At 45.0% G+C, this 19,543-nt stretch overlaps 1 protein-coding gene across 4 annotated transcripts in view; it reads right to left on the bottom strand.

Annotated features, from left to right (window-relative positions):
* The window catches only part of RMDN2 (regulator of microtubule dynamics 2), a 61,900-nt gene extending 52,854 nt beyond the window's left edge, over positions 1-9,046 (bottom strand). For 2 of the 4 annotated variants that reach the window (XM_039528631.1, XM_039528630.1), the window contains exons 1-3: positions 8,791-9,046; positions 8,241-8,304; positions 7,516-7,980 (exon numbers count right to left, since the gene is read on the bottom strand). In XM_039528631.1, the coding sequence (XP_039384565.1) occupies positions 7,516-7,970 (455 nt within the window). In that variant the 5' untranslated portion in view covers positions 7,971-7,980; positions 8,241-8,304; positions 8,791-9,046. The remainder of the gene's footprint in view (positions 1-7,515; positions 7,981-8,240; positions 8,305-8,790) is intronic. The other 2 variants (XM_039528628.1, XM_039528629.1) reach the window with 2 other exon arrangements.
* Positions 9,047-19,543: the final 10,497 nt, after the last annotated feature.

Raw genomic sequence — 19,543 nt, 5'->3', positions numbered from 1 at the left:
CTCCCAGACCAATGGGAAGAACTCCCTTTCCAGCCCACAACCTGTGCCGGGGAAGGAGGAGGAGACAGGGTGAGTTGGAATAGGAATGGGCAGGGGGTTGCACATCATCCCCCACTGATCCCATGGAAGTGCATTTAAAAAAAAAAAACAACCTCTCCTAGTCTGTATTAATATTCATATATAACACTCCCTGACCCCCATGCTTGTGAATCCTCACAGAAATATGTGGAGGAGACAATCCATTCCCTTGATAAAGATAAATGATATTGTTGAATTGTTCATTTTGATACTTAAAAAAAGAAAACAGTATCTCTTAAATAATCTCTGACAAAGGAAAAATGCTAGATATATTAATAAATGAAACATGCTGAAACAATGTTACATTATTAAGGCAAAACCACTGGTTTCTGGAAGCTGTAGTGTATTATACAACAACTCCATTCTTGCTGAAAAGCGTCACAAGACACTCAATTAGTCCACCAGAGAACTGGCCACCCAAAAAAACCCCTAGCAGTGATGGATGCTGATAGCCCAGATGTAATACAGCATTTTTTTTAATCTTCTCCTAGCTTGACCTTTTCAGTTTTTCAGATAGCAAGTTAAAAACTACTTGTCCCTACAGCAACTGGTCCAAAGACAGTACAATCTATGGCTCTGATCCTGCAAATAGTTACACATGTATAATTTCACATGTTAGTAGCCCTATTTTCACAGAGCAATGAAGATGCTCAAGAACAGAATTGAAGCATCTGCTTAACTGTTTGCAGGTTCAGAGAACAAATACATTGAGTCTCATCTACCTATGAATTTACTCACTGACTATTCTCTCCTGAGGGATAGCTCAGTGGTTTGAGCAGTGGTCTTGAGGGGGCCACTTAGGGATCTGGGGCAAAAATTGGTCCTGCTAGTGAAGGCAGGGGCTGGACTCAGTGACCTTTCAAGGTCCCTTCCAGTTCTGGGAGATAGGTATATCTCCTATTATTATTATTTTATACACCTTTATAAGATATTTTAAACATTTTCAGTATGAAAGCATTACATACTAAGAAGAGAACACAGATTTAAAGACAACTGATCAACAAAGGTATCTTCTCATTAAAGCAAGGATTATATGCAGTTTATCAGTTTGAATTAGAGGCTGTTTTACTTCAAAGTAGAGAATTCTTCCAATTGCTAAATGACAAAGTAAGAAAATATTAAAAATTAATTATGTGAAAAATGCTAAAAGGAGCGTGACTGGTTTCACCAGAATAAGCTAGTGGCCTTTTATATCACCCTGGTTCTAAAAGTTTGAGTAAAGATTGGAAAGCACCCAGCACATTTTAATCAGTCCTAATTTTAATCACATCAGTACTTCCACTGAAGTCAATGGGATTACTTATGTGCTTAAATTTAGGCATGTGCTTAAGTATTAAGTATAGCCCTAAAGAACTTGCAATCTAAGGCCAACCTTGCAGACACTCAGGCCTGGTCTACACTAGGCGTTTAAATCGGTTTTACGAGCGTAAAACCGATTTTACGCCACAACCGTCCACACTAGGAGACACCTTATATCGATTTTAATGGCTCTTTAAATCGGTTTCTGTACTCCTGCCCGACGAGAGGAGTAGCGCTAATATCGGTATTAACATATCGGAATAGGGTTAGTGTGGCCGCAATCGACGGTATTGGCCTCCGGGAGCTATCCCACAGTGCACCACTGACCGCTCTGGACAGCATTCTCAACTCGGATGCACTGGCCAGGTAGACAGGAAAAGCCCCGCGAACTTTTGAAATTCATTTCCTGCTTCGACAGCGTGGAGAGCTCATCATCACAGGTGACCACGCACAGCTCATCAGCACAGTTAACAATGCAGTCTCCTGAGAATCGAAAAAGAGCCCCAGCATGGACCGCTCGGGAGGTACTGGATCTGATCGCTATATGGGGAGAGGATTCAGTGCTAACAGAACTGCGTTCCAAAAGACGAAATGAAAAAGTATTTGAAAGAATTTCTAAGGCTATGACTGCTAAAGGCCACAGCAGGGACTCCGTGCAGTGCAGAGTGAAAGTTAAGGAGCTCAGACAAGCCTACCAGAAAACCAAAGAAGCAAATGGAAGGTCCGGGGCAGGTCGAAAAACATGCCGCTTCTATGATGAGCTGCATGCAATTTTAGGGGGCTGCGCCACAAGTACCCCACCCTGACCGTGGATTCCGAGGTGGGGTTGTAATCTCTGCCATGTCTGAGGATTATGCAGACGGGAAGATGAAGAGGAAGAAGAAGAGGAAGACTCGCAGAGAGCACACAGCACTCCGTGACCCCAGCAGCCAGGAGCTTTTATCACCCTGACGGAATTACCCTGCTCCCAGCCCTCACAAGCAACTATTGCAGAGAATGACGCCCTGGAAGGGAGCTCTGGTGAGTGTACCTTTGCAAATAGCAAACAGTGTTTTTTAAGCAAGCCTTTTTTAATGATTGATTTGCCCTGAGGACTTGGGATGCATTCGCAGACAGTATAGTTACTTAGAAAAGTTTGTTAACATGTCCGTGGATTGAGAGGAAATCCTCCAGGGACATCTCGATGAAGCGCTCCTGTAGATACTCCAGAAGCCTTTGCAGAAGGTTTCTGGGCAAGGCATCCTTGTTCCGCCCACCATGGTAGGACACTTTACCATGCCATGCATGTAGCAAGTAATCAGGTATCATTGCGTGGCAAAGCATCGCAGCGTATGGTCCCGGGACTGCTGGCATTCAAGAAGCATCCGCTCTTTATCTTGTTCTGTTATCCTCAGCAAAGTGATATCGTTCAGGATAACCTGGTTAAAAATCAGGAATTTAAGTAAGGGGGGTGGCCATTTTTCTACTGGGTTCGTGGAATGCAGCAGCTTAAAAACACTTTCCTGCACGTAGCGGCGGGGAGGGGAGGGGTGAAATGCCGATGATCTTTTCTGTTTGGTCACCGGCGAGGCGATCTTCCCAAGCTACCGGACAAGCAGTGGGTGGGGAGGGGAAGGTTGTTGATTAGCAGGAGCTAGCGTGGTATTAGCCATGCGTTGGGGGAGGTAAATCACTGAGACAGTGGCTTACCATGGCCGCATGCAAGCTGAATCCTGATGCCTGGACCTGTGTCTGTGAGATCTGTAACCCCAGAGATGCAAGCAGTCACTATTAAGATGAAAAATGCGACCTTGTAGGGAAATCACATGTGCTATGTAAGGTGAATAGTGCTTTTCACTGTGAAAGAGTATAACCATTGTTCTGTAAAATGTATCTTTCTAAATATTTATCTCCCTCATGCAGCTGCAAATTTTTCAAGCCCCTCCTCCTTCCCAAAGGCTAGCACAGATAAGGCGGAGGAAAAAGAAGACGCGAGATGAGATGTTCTCGGATATTATGGAAGTTACACGCAATGAAAGAGCTCATCTGAATGAGTGGAAGGACGTGGTTTCAAATTACAGGAAAGAGGCCAGTGAACGTGAGGACAGGAGGGATGAACGTGAGGACAGGAGGGACAACCGAGATGAGAGGTGGCGGCAGGAAGACCGGCAGGAAAATCAGCGGTGGCGGCAGGAAGATCAGCGGTGGCGGGATGCAACTCTGGGGCTGCTGCGTGATCAAACTGACATGCTCCGGCGTCTTGTGGAGCTTCAGGAACGGCAGCAGGATCACAGAGTGCCGCTGCAGCCCCTGTATAACCACCCTCCCCTCACCATGTTCCTTAGCCTCCTCACCCAGACGTGTAAGAACGCGTGGGGAGGCCTGCACCCGCCCACTCCACCCCGTGGACAGCCCAACCAGAAGGATGTCGTTACTCTGAATTTTTTTAATGGCCTTCTCCATCCCTCCTTTCCTCCTCCCAAAGCACACCCTTACTTCTCTCCTCTTTTTATAATGAAAAATAAAGAATTCATGCTTTTAAATGAGAGTGACTTTATTTGCATAAGTAAGCTGTACTCGAAGGGAGGGGAGTTGCTTACAGGGACTGAGTCAATCAAGGGGTTGGGTGTTCATCAACAAACACAGCAGTCACACTGTACCCTGGACATTGATGAAGCTCGTTTTCAAAGCTTCTCTGATGCTCACCGCTTCCTGGTGTGCTCTTCTAATCTCCCTGGTGTCTGGCTGCGCGTAATCAGCGGCCAGGTGATTTGCCTCAGCCTCCCACCCCGCCATAAAGGTCTCCCCCTTACTCTCACAGAGAGTGTGGAGAATACAGCAAGCAGCAATAACATAGGGGACATTGGTTTGGCTGAGGTCTGAGCGAGTCAGTAATGTGTGCCAGCGAGCCTTTAAACGGCCAAATGCACATTCCACCACCATTCTGCACTTGCTCAGCCTGTAATTGAACAGATCCTGACCACTGTCCAGGCTGCCTGTGTATGGCTTCATGAGCCATGGCATCAAGGGGTAGGCTGGGTCCCCAGGATAACGACAGGCATTTCAACATCCCCAACTGTTATTTTCTGGTCTGGGAAGTAAGTCCCTTGCTGCAGCCGTTTAAACAGAGTAGTGCTTCTGAATACGCGGCGTCATGAACCCTCCCTGGCCATCCCGCGGATGTTTGTGAAACGTCCTTGTGATCCACCAGTGCTTGCAGCACCATTGAAAAGCCCCTTCCGGTTTACGTACTGGGTGCCCTGGTGCTGCGGTGCCAAGATAGGGATATGGGTTCCATCTATCGCCCCACAGTTAGGGAATCCCATTGCAGCAAAGCCATCCACTATGGCCTGCACGTTTCCCAGAGTCACAACCTTCGTAGCAGCAGCTTAGTGATTGCTTTGGCTACTTGCATCACAGCAGCCCCCACAGTAGATTTTCCAACTCCAAATTGATTCCCGACTGACCGGTAGCTGTCTGGCGTTGCAAGCTTCCACAGGGCTATCGCCACTCGCTTCTCTACTGTGAGGGCTGCTCTCATCTTGGTATTATGGCGTTTCAGGGCAGGGGCCAGCAAGTCACAAAGTTCCATGAAAGTGCCTCACGCATGCGAAAGTTTCGCAGCCACTGGGAATCGTCCCACACCTGCAACACAATGCGGTCCCACCAGTCAGTGCTTGTTTCGGGCCCAAAATCGGCGTTCAATGGATAGAATCTGCCCCATTACCATCAGGATCTCCAAAGCGCCGGGCCCGCGGTTTGAGATAATTCTGTGTCCACGTCCTCATCACTGTCATCGCCGCTGCCGTATCCGCCTCTTACTCGCCTCGGTTCGAAGGTCCTGGTTCAGCATATACTGCACGAGAGTGCGCGAGGTGTTTAAAACATCCACGATTGCGGTATGGAGCTGAGCAGGGTCCATGCTTGCTGTGCTATGGCGTCTGCACGGTTCACCAAGCAAAAAGGGCGCGAAACGGTTGTCTGCCGCTGTCAGGGAGGGAGGGAGGGGTGAGGCTGTACCCAGAACCACCCGCGAAAATGATTTTTGCCCCATCAGGCACTGGGATCTCAACCCGGAAATGCCAAGGGGCGGGGGAGGCTGCGGGAACTATGGGATAGCTACGGAGTAGCTACCCACAGTGCAACGCTCCAGAAATCGACGCTAGCCTCGGACCGTGGACGCACACCACCGATTTAATGTGTTTAGTGTGGCCACGCACACTCGATTTTATAAAATCTGTTTTACAAAACCGGTTTATGCAAATTCGGAATAGTCCCGTAGTGTAGACGTACCCTCACCCATGCGTGTAATCTAACTGAAATCAATGGGACTTCTCATGTACATAAAGTTAGGCTCATACATTAGGTTCTCATCCTGCAAACACTTAACTTAGAAATGATCCAGTGAGTGAGAGTAACAAAAGGTGAAGAGCACTATTATGAGCAAGTTTAGATTTCAAAGCAATATGTTTCAGACTCAGGATAGACATGTGCACAGCTTCATAGTTCAAGTAAAAGGTACTGTTCCATTTTTTATTATATATTTTATTATAACTGTGATTCTTATAGGTTACAGAGAAAGTGAATCTTAAGGAACTATTTCAATGACAAGAGGGTCAGCTTTGCACTTGGGTGTTTTGTTATATTGTGTATATGCTTTTCAATGTAAGTAAAGTTATTAAGCATTTGTAAAGGAAAGACTATTGCAAAGAACCATGATGGTAAGCTGTAGAGTATCCACTCAGGCTCAAAAGAAAAAAATATTTCAGTAGAAAAGTGTTCTACATTTTCACCTTTACAGGTTAACTTAGTAAAAAAAAAATTGCTATTGATTATTTCAGCCTCAGGTAAGTCTGTATGTCATTAAAACATTTTCCTATGACAGTCAAACTAATAATCCAAGAATATCATAGTTTATTATTACATTAATCTGTTTTAATTTAAAAGACAGCCTGCATATAACTTCAAATACTGCAGTCATTCCATGAGCACATTTGCATGGACATTAAGAGAGCTCTCTTCAGAGCACACAGTCTCTAAGTGGTGTAGCAGATTTGTCAGTATATGCACTGAAGAGTTGAGAACACGCGCTTGGGGCAAACTCATCATATTTCTTTACTTTTCTTAAAAGGGAAAAATATTTATAAAGGACTTCAGTAACCTGTTAATAAAAATTCCACATAATCCTCTATGACAACTGGCATTTATTTGCAATCCTAGCAAAAAGGCCAAGGACTGAATGGTCTGGAGACCTCTTGACCCTAGAAGTGGGCCCTTCAGGTCAGGATTTAGATGCATTTTCAAGGCAATATTGTGAAACCTGTACTGTCATTGCCCATGCTGTACCTGTTTAAACTTATAGAAAGTGAGACCAGAAATTGAGCTTAGATTCTGTTTCCAGGCCAGCAAATGATGACCTCACTAAGAAAACAGTATACTCTCTTCTCAGGCAATGAGGAGCACTGAACACAATTAGTAAGGAGTATAACGCACTTTGAAGAGAAAACACTAAACTCTTGGACACAACCAGGACCCTTAAAAAATGATCCAAGAGTAACATTTTTGACACATTTCAGAAGGAGCTTCTTTTTAAACATCCCATCTGAAGTTGTGCCGATATGGGAGCTTCCATGAGAAGGTTAGGAGCAGAGCTGTGCAGGAGCCAGAAGTTGTTATGCAGGAAATTTCATGATTTTAAAATCTGTTTTCATTCTGAATAGGAACACACCCAAAAACCTTAAAATTTCAGGCAAAATAAATATTTTGGAAAAAAATTGTTTCATGTCAAACTGTTTTATTTTGATAAAATTGAAACATTTTGTTCTGATGTTGACCTCTAAAATTTTATATTATAATAGAAAATATACATTTCAATATTAAAAGTCATGTTGAAACAAAATATTGAACCATTCCATCCCATGTGTTCCAAAATGCTTCATTTTGATTTTGGTTTTTTTCTGTACAAAATTGAGACATTCCTAGAAGACCTGTGCAAATCAGCCACAGCAGGGTGTAGGATGGCCCTACTGATTTGGAAAGCTTTTTCAGATGCTGAGATATAGACTGCTGTTTACAGAACATAATTCCACATATATGGTACTAAAGTGTTTGCATGCCAATTTTAAAGTGTATTATGCATGAAATATTTTAAAGACTCACCCTCCTTCACTATCTGCCTCCTCAGAGCTGGTAGTTTCTGTTGCACCATAAGCTGTCTCAACTCTTCTTTTTCTGGTGGCTCTGTGTAAAGGGCTAGTCCGACGAACACCAGCCTGCCCTTGCAGTTCATCTCGAACAAGCTCTTCCAGCTTTGGAACAGCTTTTTTAAGAAACTTCACCTCTCTCTTCAGTTCTTCCACATTCAGTAGTAAGTCATTCAATTTTTCCAGTATCTGAAGCTGTCTTCCTTGTAAAGCCATTACTGTTCCTTGCTCATTATGTAGATTTGCAAAATGAAACTCATACTGAAATCTGTTGCGTAAATCTAGAAATGCAGGAAAATGTATAGTTGCCCCAGATTTTCGGATCTTGTGATACCAAACCAGTACCAAGCTGATTCCGGCAGCCCCTGCCATTATGCCCAATATCAGCCCTTTGTTTTCAGAGTGAGACATTTCTGTTTATCTGAAAATGAAGGGGGAGGGAGAATGAAATCTGCTTTTTCACTCTGTCGGAAATATTATCTTACCTTTAAACCATACATCCAAATTTATACCAGGCAGCAGATATAGTATATATTTAGGTATCATATACGTTTATTAGCCTCAGTAGTAATAAAATACTACATACATGCAATGAGGGCAACAATGTTGCAATAAAGACCTTAACTTATGTACTTCCCAGTTTTTTTGTGTTCAAGGCCCCCATTCTGCAAATACACTTACGTGTGTGCAGGCCTGGGGCCTTCGTTTGTAACCTTAATATTGCAGTTAATGTCCTTGGGCATTTCTGTTTTAAGAGAAGAAACCTATGTCGTTTAGTTTTATAAAATTCTATGGTTTTTAAACTGCAACATTTTCTAATAATACTTAACATTTACCTAAGGATTTATATTTTCACAGCACTTTACAAATGTAAGCCCTGATTTTACAAAGACTTTTTTGTGTAACTTCAGATATGGTCTTGCCTTCATGCGCTTAAAAGTTATGTACATGCATAAGGGTTTGCAAGATCAGGGTCTCAGGGTCAAATTCTGCATGTGGATCTGCCCCCCCTGCAGTGCCCCAAAAGAAACTGTGACAGTCAAAGGAGGCTGTCTTAGTTGGCATGTACACAAAATCCCTAGCTATGGCACTATGGAGTGGCACAGCCTGTTTTACAGCAGGCACTGACAGTTTAATAAAATGTCTATTGTGCATACATGGAGCCTTTAACAAGTGGCTTGTATCTTCAGCATTTTTAAATTCTTTTCAAAGACAAACAAGGAACGATTACCTTCTGTTAAGGGCAATTTGGTGTTTTGAAGGTTGGCTTAGAGATTTCCCTGCACAAAAGTATTCATACATATTTTTTTTAAGAGGTAGAAGCACTATCTTCCCCTGATCCCCTGGATCAAAAAACAGCCGAAAGGGGTGGATGGTCTTCAGACTTTGGCAAAGTCTTCACCTGCCACCTGACCCCAAGCAGGGCCCGTTCAGCCCAAAGGGAGGGTATTTTTAAAAAGCACAAATGAGTGAAAAGCGGGACGGGTTAGGGGAGCAGAGGAAGCTGCCCCGGCACCCGAGCGTTCACCGCGCCTCGCACACCAGCCGGCCGGGACAGGGGAACTAGGGAGCAGGGCGAACACAGCGGCGAGCAGGGGGCACAGTCCAGGGCCGTCCCGGCGGCGTCAGCGACCCGCGGCGCGTGACCGACCCCTCAGGCCCCTTCTCCCCGGCGGGGGCAGGTGCATTCCCCGGGCGGGCTGCAGCCCCCGCGCTGCGAGCGGGGGCAGAGGCGGGGGCAGGCGGGCCGCAGCCAGAGGGCGGCAGCGAGACCCCGGGGGTCGGTTCAGCCCCGGTTACGTACCGGGCAGCGCAGGGGTGGCGGGGCTCCGGCTCGGAGAGGAGACGCGGCTCCGCCTGGGAGGACGGAGGGGGCGGGCGCGGCGCAGGGGGCCGCCCAGGAGTTGCCGAGACCCGGATACAGATGGGCCGGGCGAGCGGGGCCGCTCCGGGGCTGGAGAGCCCGAGGACTGCGGCCAGCTCGGAGCGCGTCCGCCCCGGGGCGGCTCCTGCTTGGCGGCGGCTGCTGCTGCAGGCCGGCAGTGCGGAGCCAGCGTCCCCTGCGGCGGGGCCAGGGGCCCGGGGGGAAATCCCGGCCCCGCTGAAGCCTTCTGCAAACCGCCCGGTGACTTCAGTGGGCTTCCCCCGGGTGCGCCCGTCCCAGCTGGGCCCTGCGCGGGGCTCCGGGGGCAGCTGCTCTCTGGGGCTGAGTCAGTGACCCGGGGCTAGGGGGACCAGATGTCCCAATTTTATTGGGACAGTCCCGATTTTTGGGTCTTTTTCTTATATAGGTGCCTATAACCTCCCCAACCCCGTCCGGATTTTTCACATTTGCACTCTCGTCACCCAGCCTAGCCAGGGTGGGGATACTAACATTACAGTGACAGCAGTACCCGCCGGAGCAGCGCTGCTTTACAGGTGGCTTCCGAGAAAGGAAGTGAAAGCAGCGGAGGGATCTCTGCAGCGAGGCCCTCCCATCACCTGGGACATATTTTTGATTATTCCTGTTCCCCTAGTGCCTAGGGGAGCCTCAGATGTGGTCTAGGATCACATTGTGCTAGGCACTGTATGAACAGAATATAAAGCTGGTCCCTGCCGCAGAGAGCTTACAATCTGAGTGTAAGACAAGAGACAGCTGGGGAGGACAAGGAAAGAGTGAGACAGTATTGGTCAGAATGACAGGCCATGGTCTCTTTATGCCAGCAGCTTAGTCGCTGTAAAGTTTTTATAGGCATCACAGTACAGGAGGGTTTTGAAGAAGGATAATGAAATAGTTTTGCAGATATTTACAGGCAGCACCTCCCAAGCATGAGAAGTGGCATGAGAGAAAGCACAAGGTGCTTGAAAGTTTAACATGTGGGCAATGAAAGCAGTGATAGCAAATGAGAGACGATAGGGGGGATGGGGATAGGTCCCAAAGGGCCTTGAAAGTGAAGACAAGTCGCTTATGTTTGATGCGAGAGAAAGGGGTGCCATTTCTCACACAGGCTTTTATGTTGCACCCTCATATAAGTGCTTTATAAGGCCCAAATCATGTAAAACACACACACACTTTGATTTTAGCATGACTATTCGCAGAGGTAAAGTTAAGCATGTGAGAAAGTGTTTGCAGGATCAGGGTCTTAGACTCCAATCCTGCAAGGTACTTAACATGCCTTGATCTCTGTGCACACACAGAGGCCCACTGAGGTTCCACGTGGGTGCAGACCCAAATGGAGCACGTTGTAAGACTGAGGCCTAGTCCTTTGCAGTTTGGTCTGCGATTGATAGATTTGAAACACTTATTACAAGGAATGGCTTTATCAGGGTACTTTTATGGCTCCCATCACACTCTTATCTGAGCACTTCTAATACATTTATCAATTTATCCTCACTACACCTCTGATACAAAGAATTATTATTATTTCCATTTTATAAGTGGGAACTGAGATAATCTCAACAGAGATTAAAGTGTCTGATTTTCAAAATTTCTGAACACTGACAATTCCAGTTGATGGGAGCTGTCCGTACTCAGTCAAGTCTTAATGTAGTCTCAGAGGCCTGAGCACCCGCAACTTGCACCGACAGTAGTAGGAGTTCTGGGTGCTCAGCAGTTTAGACAATCAGTTTTGAAAATCTTACGTGACTTGGAAACTTCATGAAAATATTAGGTACAGTGAAACCCCGCTATAACGTGACGATTGGGGTCCAAAAACTTCCATCACACAAAATGTGGGGTTGCGGTATAGCGGGGTTTCAAACCAGTCAATTTGTCAGTGGTCCCCAAAGCGGTGCATTGATGTGCGCCACCTAGTGCCCAGCAGGGGAGAGGAGCCGCGGCCCCCCCGCCTGCCGGGGACAGAGAACTCCGGGGCCGCGGCTTCTCTCCGGCTTCAAGGGGAGCCGTGGCTCCCCGCCTGCCGGGGACAGAGAACTCCGGGGCCGCAGCTTCTCTCCGGCTTCAAGAGGAGCCACGACTCTCCGCAGCCCCAGAGTTCTCTGTCCCCAGCAGGCGGAGAGCCGTAGCTCCTCTTGAAGCCGGAGAGAAGCCGCAGCCCCGCGCCTGCCAGGGACAGAGAGAACCGGCGCCCGCAGGCCCGGAGTTCTCTGTCCCCAGCAGGCAGGGAGCCGCAGCCCCTCTTGAAGCTGGAGAGAAGCTGCGGCCAGCGCCTGCTGGGGACAGAGAGCACCAGCGTGGAGTTCTCTGTCCCCGGCAGATGCGGGGCTGCAGCTTCTCTCCCCTGCAACGGTGTTGGGGACCACTGGTACTGTACAGTACTGTGAAAACATTATCCAAGTTATATCTGCCTTAAAGGGGAGCCAACCTATGATCGCGTTATATGCGATTTTGTGTTATAGTGGGGCGCATTATTGCAAGGTTTGACTGTACATTATTTCCAAAGGATTGGATTTTAGTATAGTGAAAGTTATAATTTTAAGTTAGATAATACAGCTGCTATTTTTAGACAGAATAGGATGGTGCCAGTCTTCTAGCTAATTGTCTTTTTCATGTGTTGATGTTCAGGAACAAGTGTAGCAAAAACCTTGTTTGCAAACCTTTATTTATATTTTCATTTTTAAGTACTATGCCAAATATATTCATGCAAGCCAAATAAAACTAGAGAGGATTACCAAAGGTGAATTTACTAGCACATGACAGATGCAACACGAAGTTGAAATAAAAGATTACAGATGCAGCAACCAGTTAATTTTTTGTTTCAGTGGGCTGAGATTTTCAAAAGTAGGTGCCTAAAATGAGGCATCTAGATAAGTGGCCTGATTTTCAAAAGTACTTCCAAGAATTCTAATGGGAGTGAGTGTCCGGTGCTTCTGTTAACTTCAGTGGGAGCTGCTCTTCCTGTTGAAGAAGAAAAGGTATTTTATGATTTTGCTCATAAAGAATTGAACTGTGAGGCTGCGTGGTGCCCCAGCCCAACCCTCTACCCATTTTGTCACGATGAGCTACATACTGCGAGGCAGTCAGACATTTGAAGTGGCTGCCATAGAATATGTATTTATTTTTCTCCATGACCCACAAAGTGCATAGTTTAGCTCATAGTACCTGGAGCTGACTGGAAAACAACAATTCTGTTTTGCAAAAATTTGCAAGGTTTTGAAGTTTTGTTTTCATTCCAATGCAGAAGGAAAATGAGTCCTCTTGAAACCTTTTGTCAAAAAAAAAACCAACAACAAAAAACAAAAAACAAGGGAGACAGAGACCCCAGAATAACCAGTAGTTGGGACAGTTTTCTCGGTTGTGGGAGCCCCCAGCTCAAGTCCCTGAACTGAATCAGGCAGCGCAGGGACTTGGTCCTCAGGCTCCTACTCACCAGGTTATAGAGTCAGTCTTTGTTTCTGGCTCAATGAATATTTATACCAAGTGGAACAGCTCCAACAGGAGAGATTGGGCAGTGTCTGAATCCAGCATTCTAGCCTTTTAGTTGGATTGTATTAAGCAAGTGGCCAGAGGTCATCTTGGAGCCAGGGGCGGCTCTAGACATTTCACCGCCCCAAGCAGGGCGGCATGCCGCGGGAGGCGCTCTGCCAGTTGCTGGTCCCGCGGCTCTGGTGGACCTCCCGCAGGCGTGCCTGCGGATGCTCCACCAAAGCCGCAGGACCAGCGGACCCTCTGCAGGCGTGCTGGGGTCTGGAGCCGCCCCTGCTTGGAGCTCATAGTTTAGCTCATAGTTTTTGTGTCGTGGCTACTTGGAGCTTCACAGCAGCAATGGGGCTAACCCTCGGATCTAGAGCAGGGTTGGGATTTCTTGATGAAAGGTGCTTTCATTGGAAAATGCTGATTTGTTGAAACCAAAACTGTTTGTGGCAGGGTGGATTTGATTTAAATCATTAGTCTGGAAGACTCGTGCATTCTTGTTGGTTGTTATAACCTTAATACTATTCTTAACAACTCAGAGATAGATGTCGGTTTCATTTTTAGAAGGTACACATTATACATTTTTAAAGAGTGATTTATTTTGAAAACTTTTCAGATTAGTGTTACAGCTATATCAAAAAATAAATGATTGTTTGTTTGGTTATTTCATTTACCAAAGGTAATTGAAGCAGATATTTATGAAGTCATTGGGAGGTCAGCTATCTCCAATTCAACAGGTTAATCATTAATATTTGGAGGATTTTCTTGCCATGGTGTATTAGGAGGGGGAACATCACCAGACAGACATTTAAATTGTTTTATTTAACTAAAACAACAACATTAAGTATTCTGGATTTTTTTCTTCGACAGCAAACGTATAATATTTTAAGAAAACAAGCATATGTCCCTCGCTTCTCACATTTATCTCCAGATTTCTTCTCCTTGTCCAGATCTATTCCGCCCCCAACAATCTTCTATTCATTGAACTTTTAGAATCTTTGCACTTTTACAGAGGGGTAAGGGATTGATTCTGTGTACACAAATTTGCAGAGGGACAATAGAGTTGAGGTCTGTTATTTCTCACCTCTGTATATTTATTTATTTATTTAAAAACATTTTTGCTGTTACAAGCATGTTACCTCTGGAGATACATATCCAGTTTGAGAACTGCAAAACTAAGCCTCTGTGATGGTATCTTCTAGACTGAGCACTGAGTCCCATTGGGTAGATAGAAAGATTAACCTAAATAATCTATACAGAAGCCCCTGGAGCCCCATAAGATTGGATCCCTAATCCATGAACTATTGGAACGCATTTACAAAACTTTTCTTAAACATTACATGGATATATTGTCTGATACTATAGAAGTAGAATTTATAATCCCTATTCCATGATGAGATATCTTTGAGCTATAATGTGTCTTAATTAAAACTACCTTTAGATAGGTTTTTTCCTCAAAAAGCATTTTATAAAAAAAATCCGATTTAAATAAAAAAAAATCTTTTTTTTTTTAATCATTGATTTTTATCCACCCTGGTTTGTGGAAAAAAATGGTTGCAACAAATTTCCCGCTTAAACAAAACATTGAAAAAATATTTTCAAAATTATCGAAAGACCTCCCCACCACTTTCATCATTTTCTAAACAAAGAAGTTCTAATTTTTTGGAGGTGATACAACTTCATTTTGAAAATTAAGTTAATTTATAGTAAAAACCATTCATTCATTTTCCTGTTTTATAATGAAGCCCATCATAGATGTGTCTAAACTCCAGAATTCTTCACTTCTCTGGCTGCCCTGAAATCCATTCCAGACATAATCAAGGGATCTTCAGAAGGCTGATGAATTCCTTACCATAGGATTAACCTTTATAGTAGGTTCTTCTTATACAAAGTAACTCTTGGAAAGGTCTGATCAGGATATGATCTAATAAGGCTATCTTTAATGCCAGTAGGACCTGCACCAACACTCATTACGAGTCTTTCTGTCAACTTCATTGACTTCATTGGGTTTTTGAATCAGATTTATGAAAGAAGAACTATTTTATCTTGTATTGAAATGCAGCTACCTCTGGGGTGGAAGGTGATATAGTTGTGCAAGCTGTGGGAAAATCATTGAGGACAGGTATTTAAGAAAGTGTACTATATTCAAAGAGGGTTTGGGTAGGCAGATTGTAGCTTCTTACATTGGCGTGTGGCCAGAAGACTGAGATTAGGATTTTTGAGCACGAGAGTCATGGTCAGTAGCATCATTTTCCATCTCTTCCAAAAAGCTGCATGTCCAGCAGCACCTTGCTGGGACATTGATTCCAAACTGCCTCAAACAGACATGCCTCCTACTAAAACATCCACAGTACTCCCAACAGCACATTGTTTTCTTTAGAGGTCATTTATCCAAGCACCAACCAACCCTGCTTCTCTTGTGAAATCTTACAACCGCACACTACTGTATGGATCCAGATGACACGTAATTGCTTTTCCAGTGCTAAATATATGCACACCTCTCTGAGATTGTTCATTAATAAAAATAAACAGATGATGCTATAATCAGTGTGTATCTGCTGCTAGCTCACCCTGTCTCTCCCATGCTCTCTTCATATAATTCTGCCTGCTTCTACTCTGTATTACTGCAAACTGCTGGTAGTTTGTTAGAAGAGAGAGTGGGGTGGAAGTGGGAAAAGAGGCAAGATAAAGCACATGCTCAGAGAAGGAAGAAAGCTAATTTGGTGTTATGGATTAAGAGCCAATACTGGATAAATAAATTTCCCTGAGTAGAGTGTGTTTATAAGTGTTGCTTTATTATTCCAACTGAAAGTAAATGATAAAAAATATGACAAGAGTTATCTTACTAGCAGCAGGAAAATGTATAGATTTTAAGGTCAGAAATGACCATTCTGTCCATCTAGTCTGACCTCCTGTATAACAGGCTGTACAATGTCACCAAGTGGATCTTCCATCAAACCCATCCATGTGATTGAGCCAATTCACATCTTTTGGAAAGGCATCCCCGTGCAGTAGACCAGATGCTAACAAAAAATCTTTTTTCTGTAGTGATGTGGTGTTGAGGGACACGGAGAAGAAGAAAACCTCCAGTTGGGCTGAGACTAAAGTTAGAGCAGAGAGGCCAGGACTGGCAAGCAGCAGACCTGCCGTTTTCTGTTGCTGGCTTTGTGACCATGAGCAAGTCTCTTCACCTCTGTGTACATCCATTTCCACAACTATAAAATAGAGATAATCAAGGTTTCATTTATTACCCCCATTTTACAAGGTTGGAGACTGAGACACAGCTGGGGCCTGTCTACACTATAGGACTGTAGTGCATTTGTAAGCTGCTGACCCCCACATGTTGCTCAGTGCCTATGGATAACACAGCTCCTAAGCATGTGTTTGTTCTGTGCTTAGCCCCTATGTAACACCAGGGCTGGATGGCCTTTTCCTGCTGTGCTGTAGGGAGCAGGCACTTGGTACTAGGGATCTGAAGAGGCTCTCAAGAACTTATTTTTTTAAATAATTTTTATCAATGAACTGGAAGAAAATATAAAATCACTGTTGATAAAATGTGTGGGTGACAAAATACTGGCAGAGTTGTAAATAATGTTGAGGACAGGGCAGTCACACAGAGCGATCTGGAGCACTTGGTAAGCTGGACCCATTCAAACAAAACAAGTTTGAACAGAGCCAAATGCAAGTTAATATACCTAGCAACAAAGCATGCAGGCCACACCTACGGAATAGTGGTATCCAGGAAAGTAGTGACTCTTTCCTGGATGAGCTCATGAGCTCCCAGTGCAATGCAGTGGTGAATAGGGCTAAAGCCATCCTTAGACATATGAGCAGAGTAGTGAGTAGGGTAGGGAGGTGACACAGCTTTAGTGAGACAGATTGGAATACTGCAGCCAGTTTTGGTGTCCATATTTTTAAAAGCTTTTGAAAAATTGAAGAGATCATGCAGCAAACATTGAGAGCTGGAGAAAAATGCTTTCTTGTGAGCTATTGAAAGAGCTCGATCTGTTTAGCTTATAAAAAAGAAGGTCAAGAGGTAACTTCAGTGTCTAAGTGCCTTCATGGAGACCAAATATCAAGTATTAAAGGGCTCTTTAATCTCGCAGAAAAAGGAATAACAAGTTCGAGTGGCTGAAAACAGACAAATTCATATTAGAAATAAGGCACAAATATTTAACAGTGAGCATGATTCACCATTGGAACAACAAACTACCAAAGGAAATGGTGAATTCTCCATCTCTTGATGTCTTCTAATGAAGACTAGATGCCTTTCTGGTACGTGCTTTGATCAAAACCTAGCTATTGTGTTATACAGGAGGGCTGGGATATGCAAAGGGTCAGATTAGATGCTCTAATGGTTCCTTCTGGCCTTAAAATCACTAATTTATGAAAAACTGAGTGTGGCATAGGGAGCAGCTTCTGAAGCTTTACTGTGTAGCCGGCTTGATCCCCAGACTCAACTGTCGTTGAGTGGGGTGATCCACAGGGAGCACCTCAAACATCCAGAGAGGCTGGCCAGGGGCAGACATCAGCCTTGCAGGGAAGGGGTGGGTGTGGTAGTGACATCACAAAGGCCTATTGCAGGACCTCAGCCTATTGGGCAAAGGTGGTGGGGAGGCAGTGACCTCACAGAGAGACCCTGACATCAGCCAGGCAGGACAGAGGTACAGGGCAGGGGCAACCTCAGAGACCCCCGTGGTCTTGCTGCAGCAAGTCTCCTTCTCAGGGTTTCTTGTTGAGGACTGAGAGAGAATTAGGATTCATGTACACCTCTACCCCAATATAACACAACCCGATATAACACGAATTCGAATATAACGCAGTAAAGCAGTGCTCCGGGGGATCAAAGCAAGTTCGATATAACGTGGTTTCACCTATAACGCGGTAAGATTCTTTGGCTCCCGAGAACAGCGTTATATCAGGGTAGAGGTGTACTTGAGTGGGAGGAGGAACCTTTTTAGAGCTTTCTCCTTTCCTACAACTCATTTTGCTAGAAAACTAACGTCCCTTTCTAGAAGGTAAGAGCCTCCAAGAGGTTTGGAATCTGTTCAGTCTGATCCACCTGGTGCCAGCTGAATTCTAGGCACAGAAAACACTAGGTTAAAGTGGTAGAATTTGATTTTCTATCTAGGACTTTGTCCCCTAGAATCACTGGGGATGTTGGTGTTTGTCCTTTTCCTCTTTCCCTCCCTCCTTTCTCCTCTTCTCTTGCTTCTTTTTTCCCTTTTCCCTTCTTCCCACCCTCTTCCAAGGATGTTTGTGTTTTGTGGGGTGATGAGGTTACCCTCACAAAGAGGTAGGGCTGGAATAGTGCTCTAAGAGTGACGTGGGCCATCCTTTGGGACTCTGCCTCCCAGCTCCCAGAGTCTGAATGCTGATTGGCCGGGCGGAGGCTGGTAATGGGGAGGAGACTCAGGTCCTTTTGTTCTCTTTTAACTTAAAACCAAGCAAATAAGTCATAACCAATCATGTGTCTGATTAATCTTGCTGATTCTCTCCAATAATTGTCCCTGAGCAGTTCATGACCTAAGACAAGTCACTTCACCTTTCTCAGCCTTAGGTACTAAGCGTTTAAACCGTTTAAACTAAATTTAAAACCAAACGCCCACACACCACAAAACACTGAGAGATGCCACCTTTAGGCATATTATATCGGCCTTAAAGGGCTCTTGTATAAGTCTCCTAACGAGAGGACGAGGTCCTTAGTATTAGGTTAGTATTTAGGTTTCGGTTGGGGTTAGTGTGAGTTAAGGCCGAGTGTGGCACAGCAATCTGCACTAAACCACCTGGAATCTGCTGAGAACTCAGGAAACTGGGGACAGCCCCCAGAAAGCCCAGAATTTTGAGATGAACTTTTGCATTTTTTTAGCGTCTGATCAGCACAGATGCAATAGCGTCCAAATCAAAAAGAAAAAAGCAAAAATAAAAGCAATGGTGCATGCAGCATGCATGGGCAGGCAAGGGCAATCAGCAATCTGTTCTATCAAAATAAATTCAAAAAAAAAAAAAAAAAAAAAAAAATTAAACTCAGCGCGAGGCAGCACTCAGGACGGACTGCGCGCGGAAAGCCAAGCGAAAGACAAAAAAGGAAATGGACTGGAATGGACTGGAGGATGCAGTATCCCTCAGCTATCGCAGTATCAAAGTCATGCAGCATTTGCATTGACTGCTGAGCTCCGGTCAAATCAGTGTCCACCAGTGGTGTCAGGGGTGGTGCAGGGGCCCCAATTCCGCGCACACCCCCCCCCCCCCCAGAAAAGAAAAAAAAAAAAAAACAACTTTTCTTGACTCTTTGAACTCTTTTTCCTATCTTGACTGAATGCTGCAGAACTGCAGCACTCAACAGCAACATCCATGCCGCCCTTGGCTGATGCCTGAGGTGGCTGATGGTGCGATATCCATCATCATCATATCATATGGTGCACTGGGGCAGTGCAAAGGCACCATCATCATGCCAAAAAGCATGCGTCGATCAAATCGTGAGGGCCCTAATTTTGGCTGGTGCCCATGGTAATTGGCTGGTAAATAGCAACAGGGGCCTCAACAGGGCAACAGGGCATCAGCCCCATTCCCTCCCCTCCATCTCAAAAGAAAAATGCTTCAGGACCCCTGACTAGGCCTGGCTCCTCTC

Source organism: Mauremys reevesii, linkage group 3, assembly GCF_016161935.1.
Source record: "Mauremys reevesii isolate NIE-2019 linkage group 3, ASM1616193v1, whole genome shotgun sequence".
NCBI classification, from domain to species: Eukaryota; Metazoa; Chordata; order Testudines; family Geoemydidae; genus Mauremys; species Mauremys reevesii.
The sequence above is the reverse complement of the archived record's forward strand: the minus strand, read 5'-3'. Positions and strand labels throughout refer to the sequence as shown.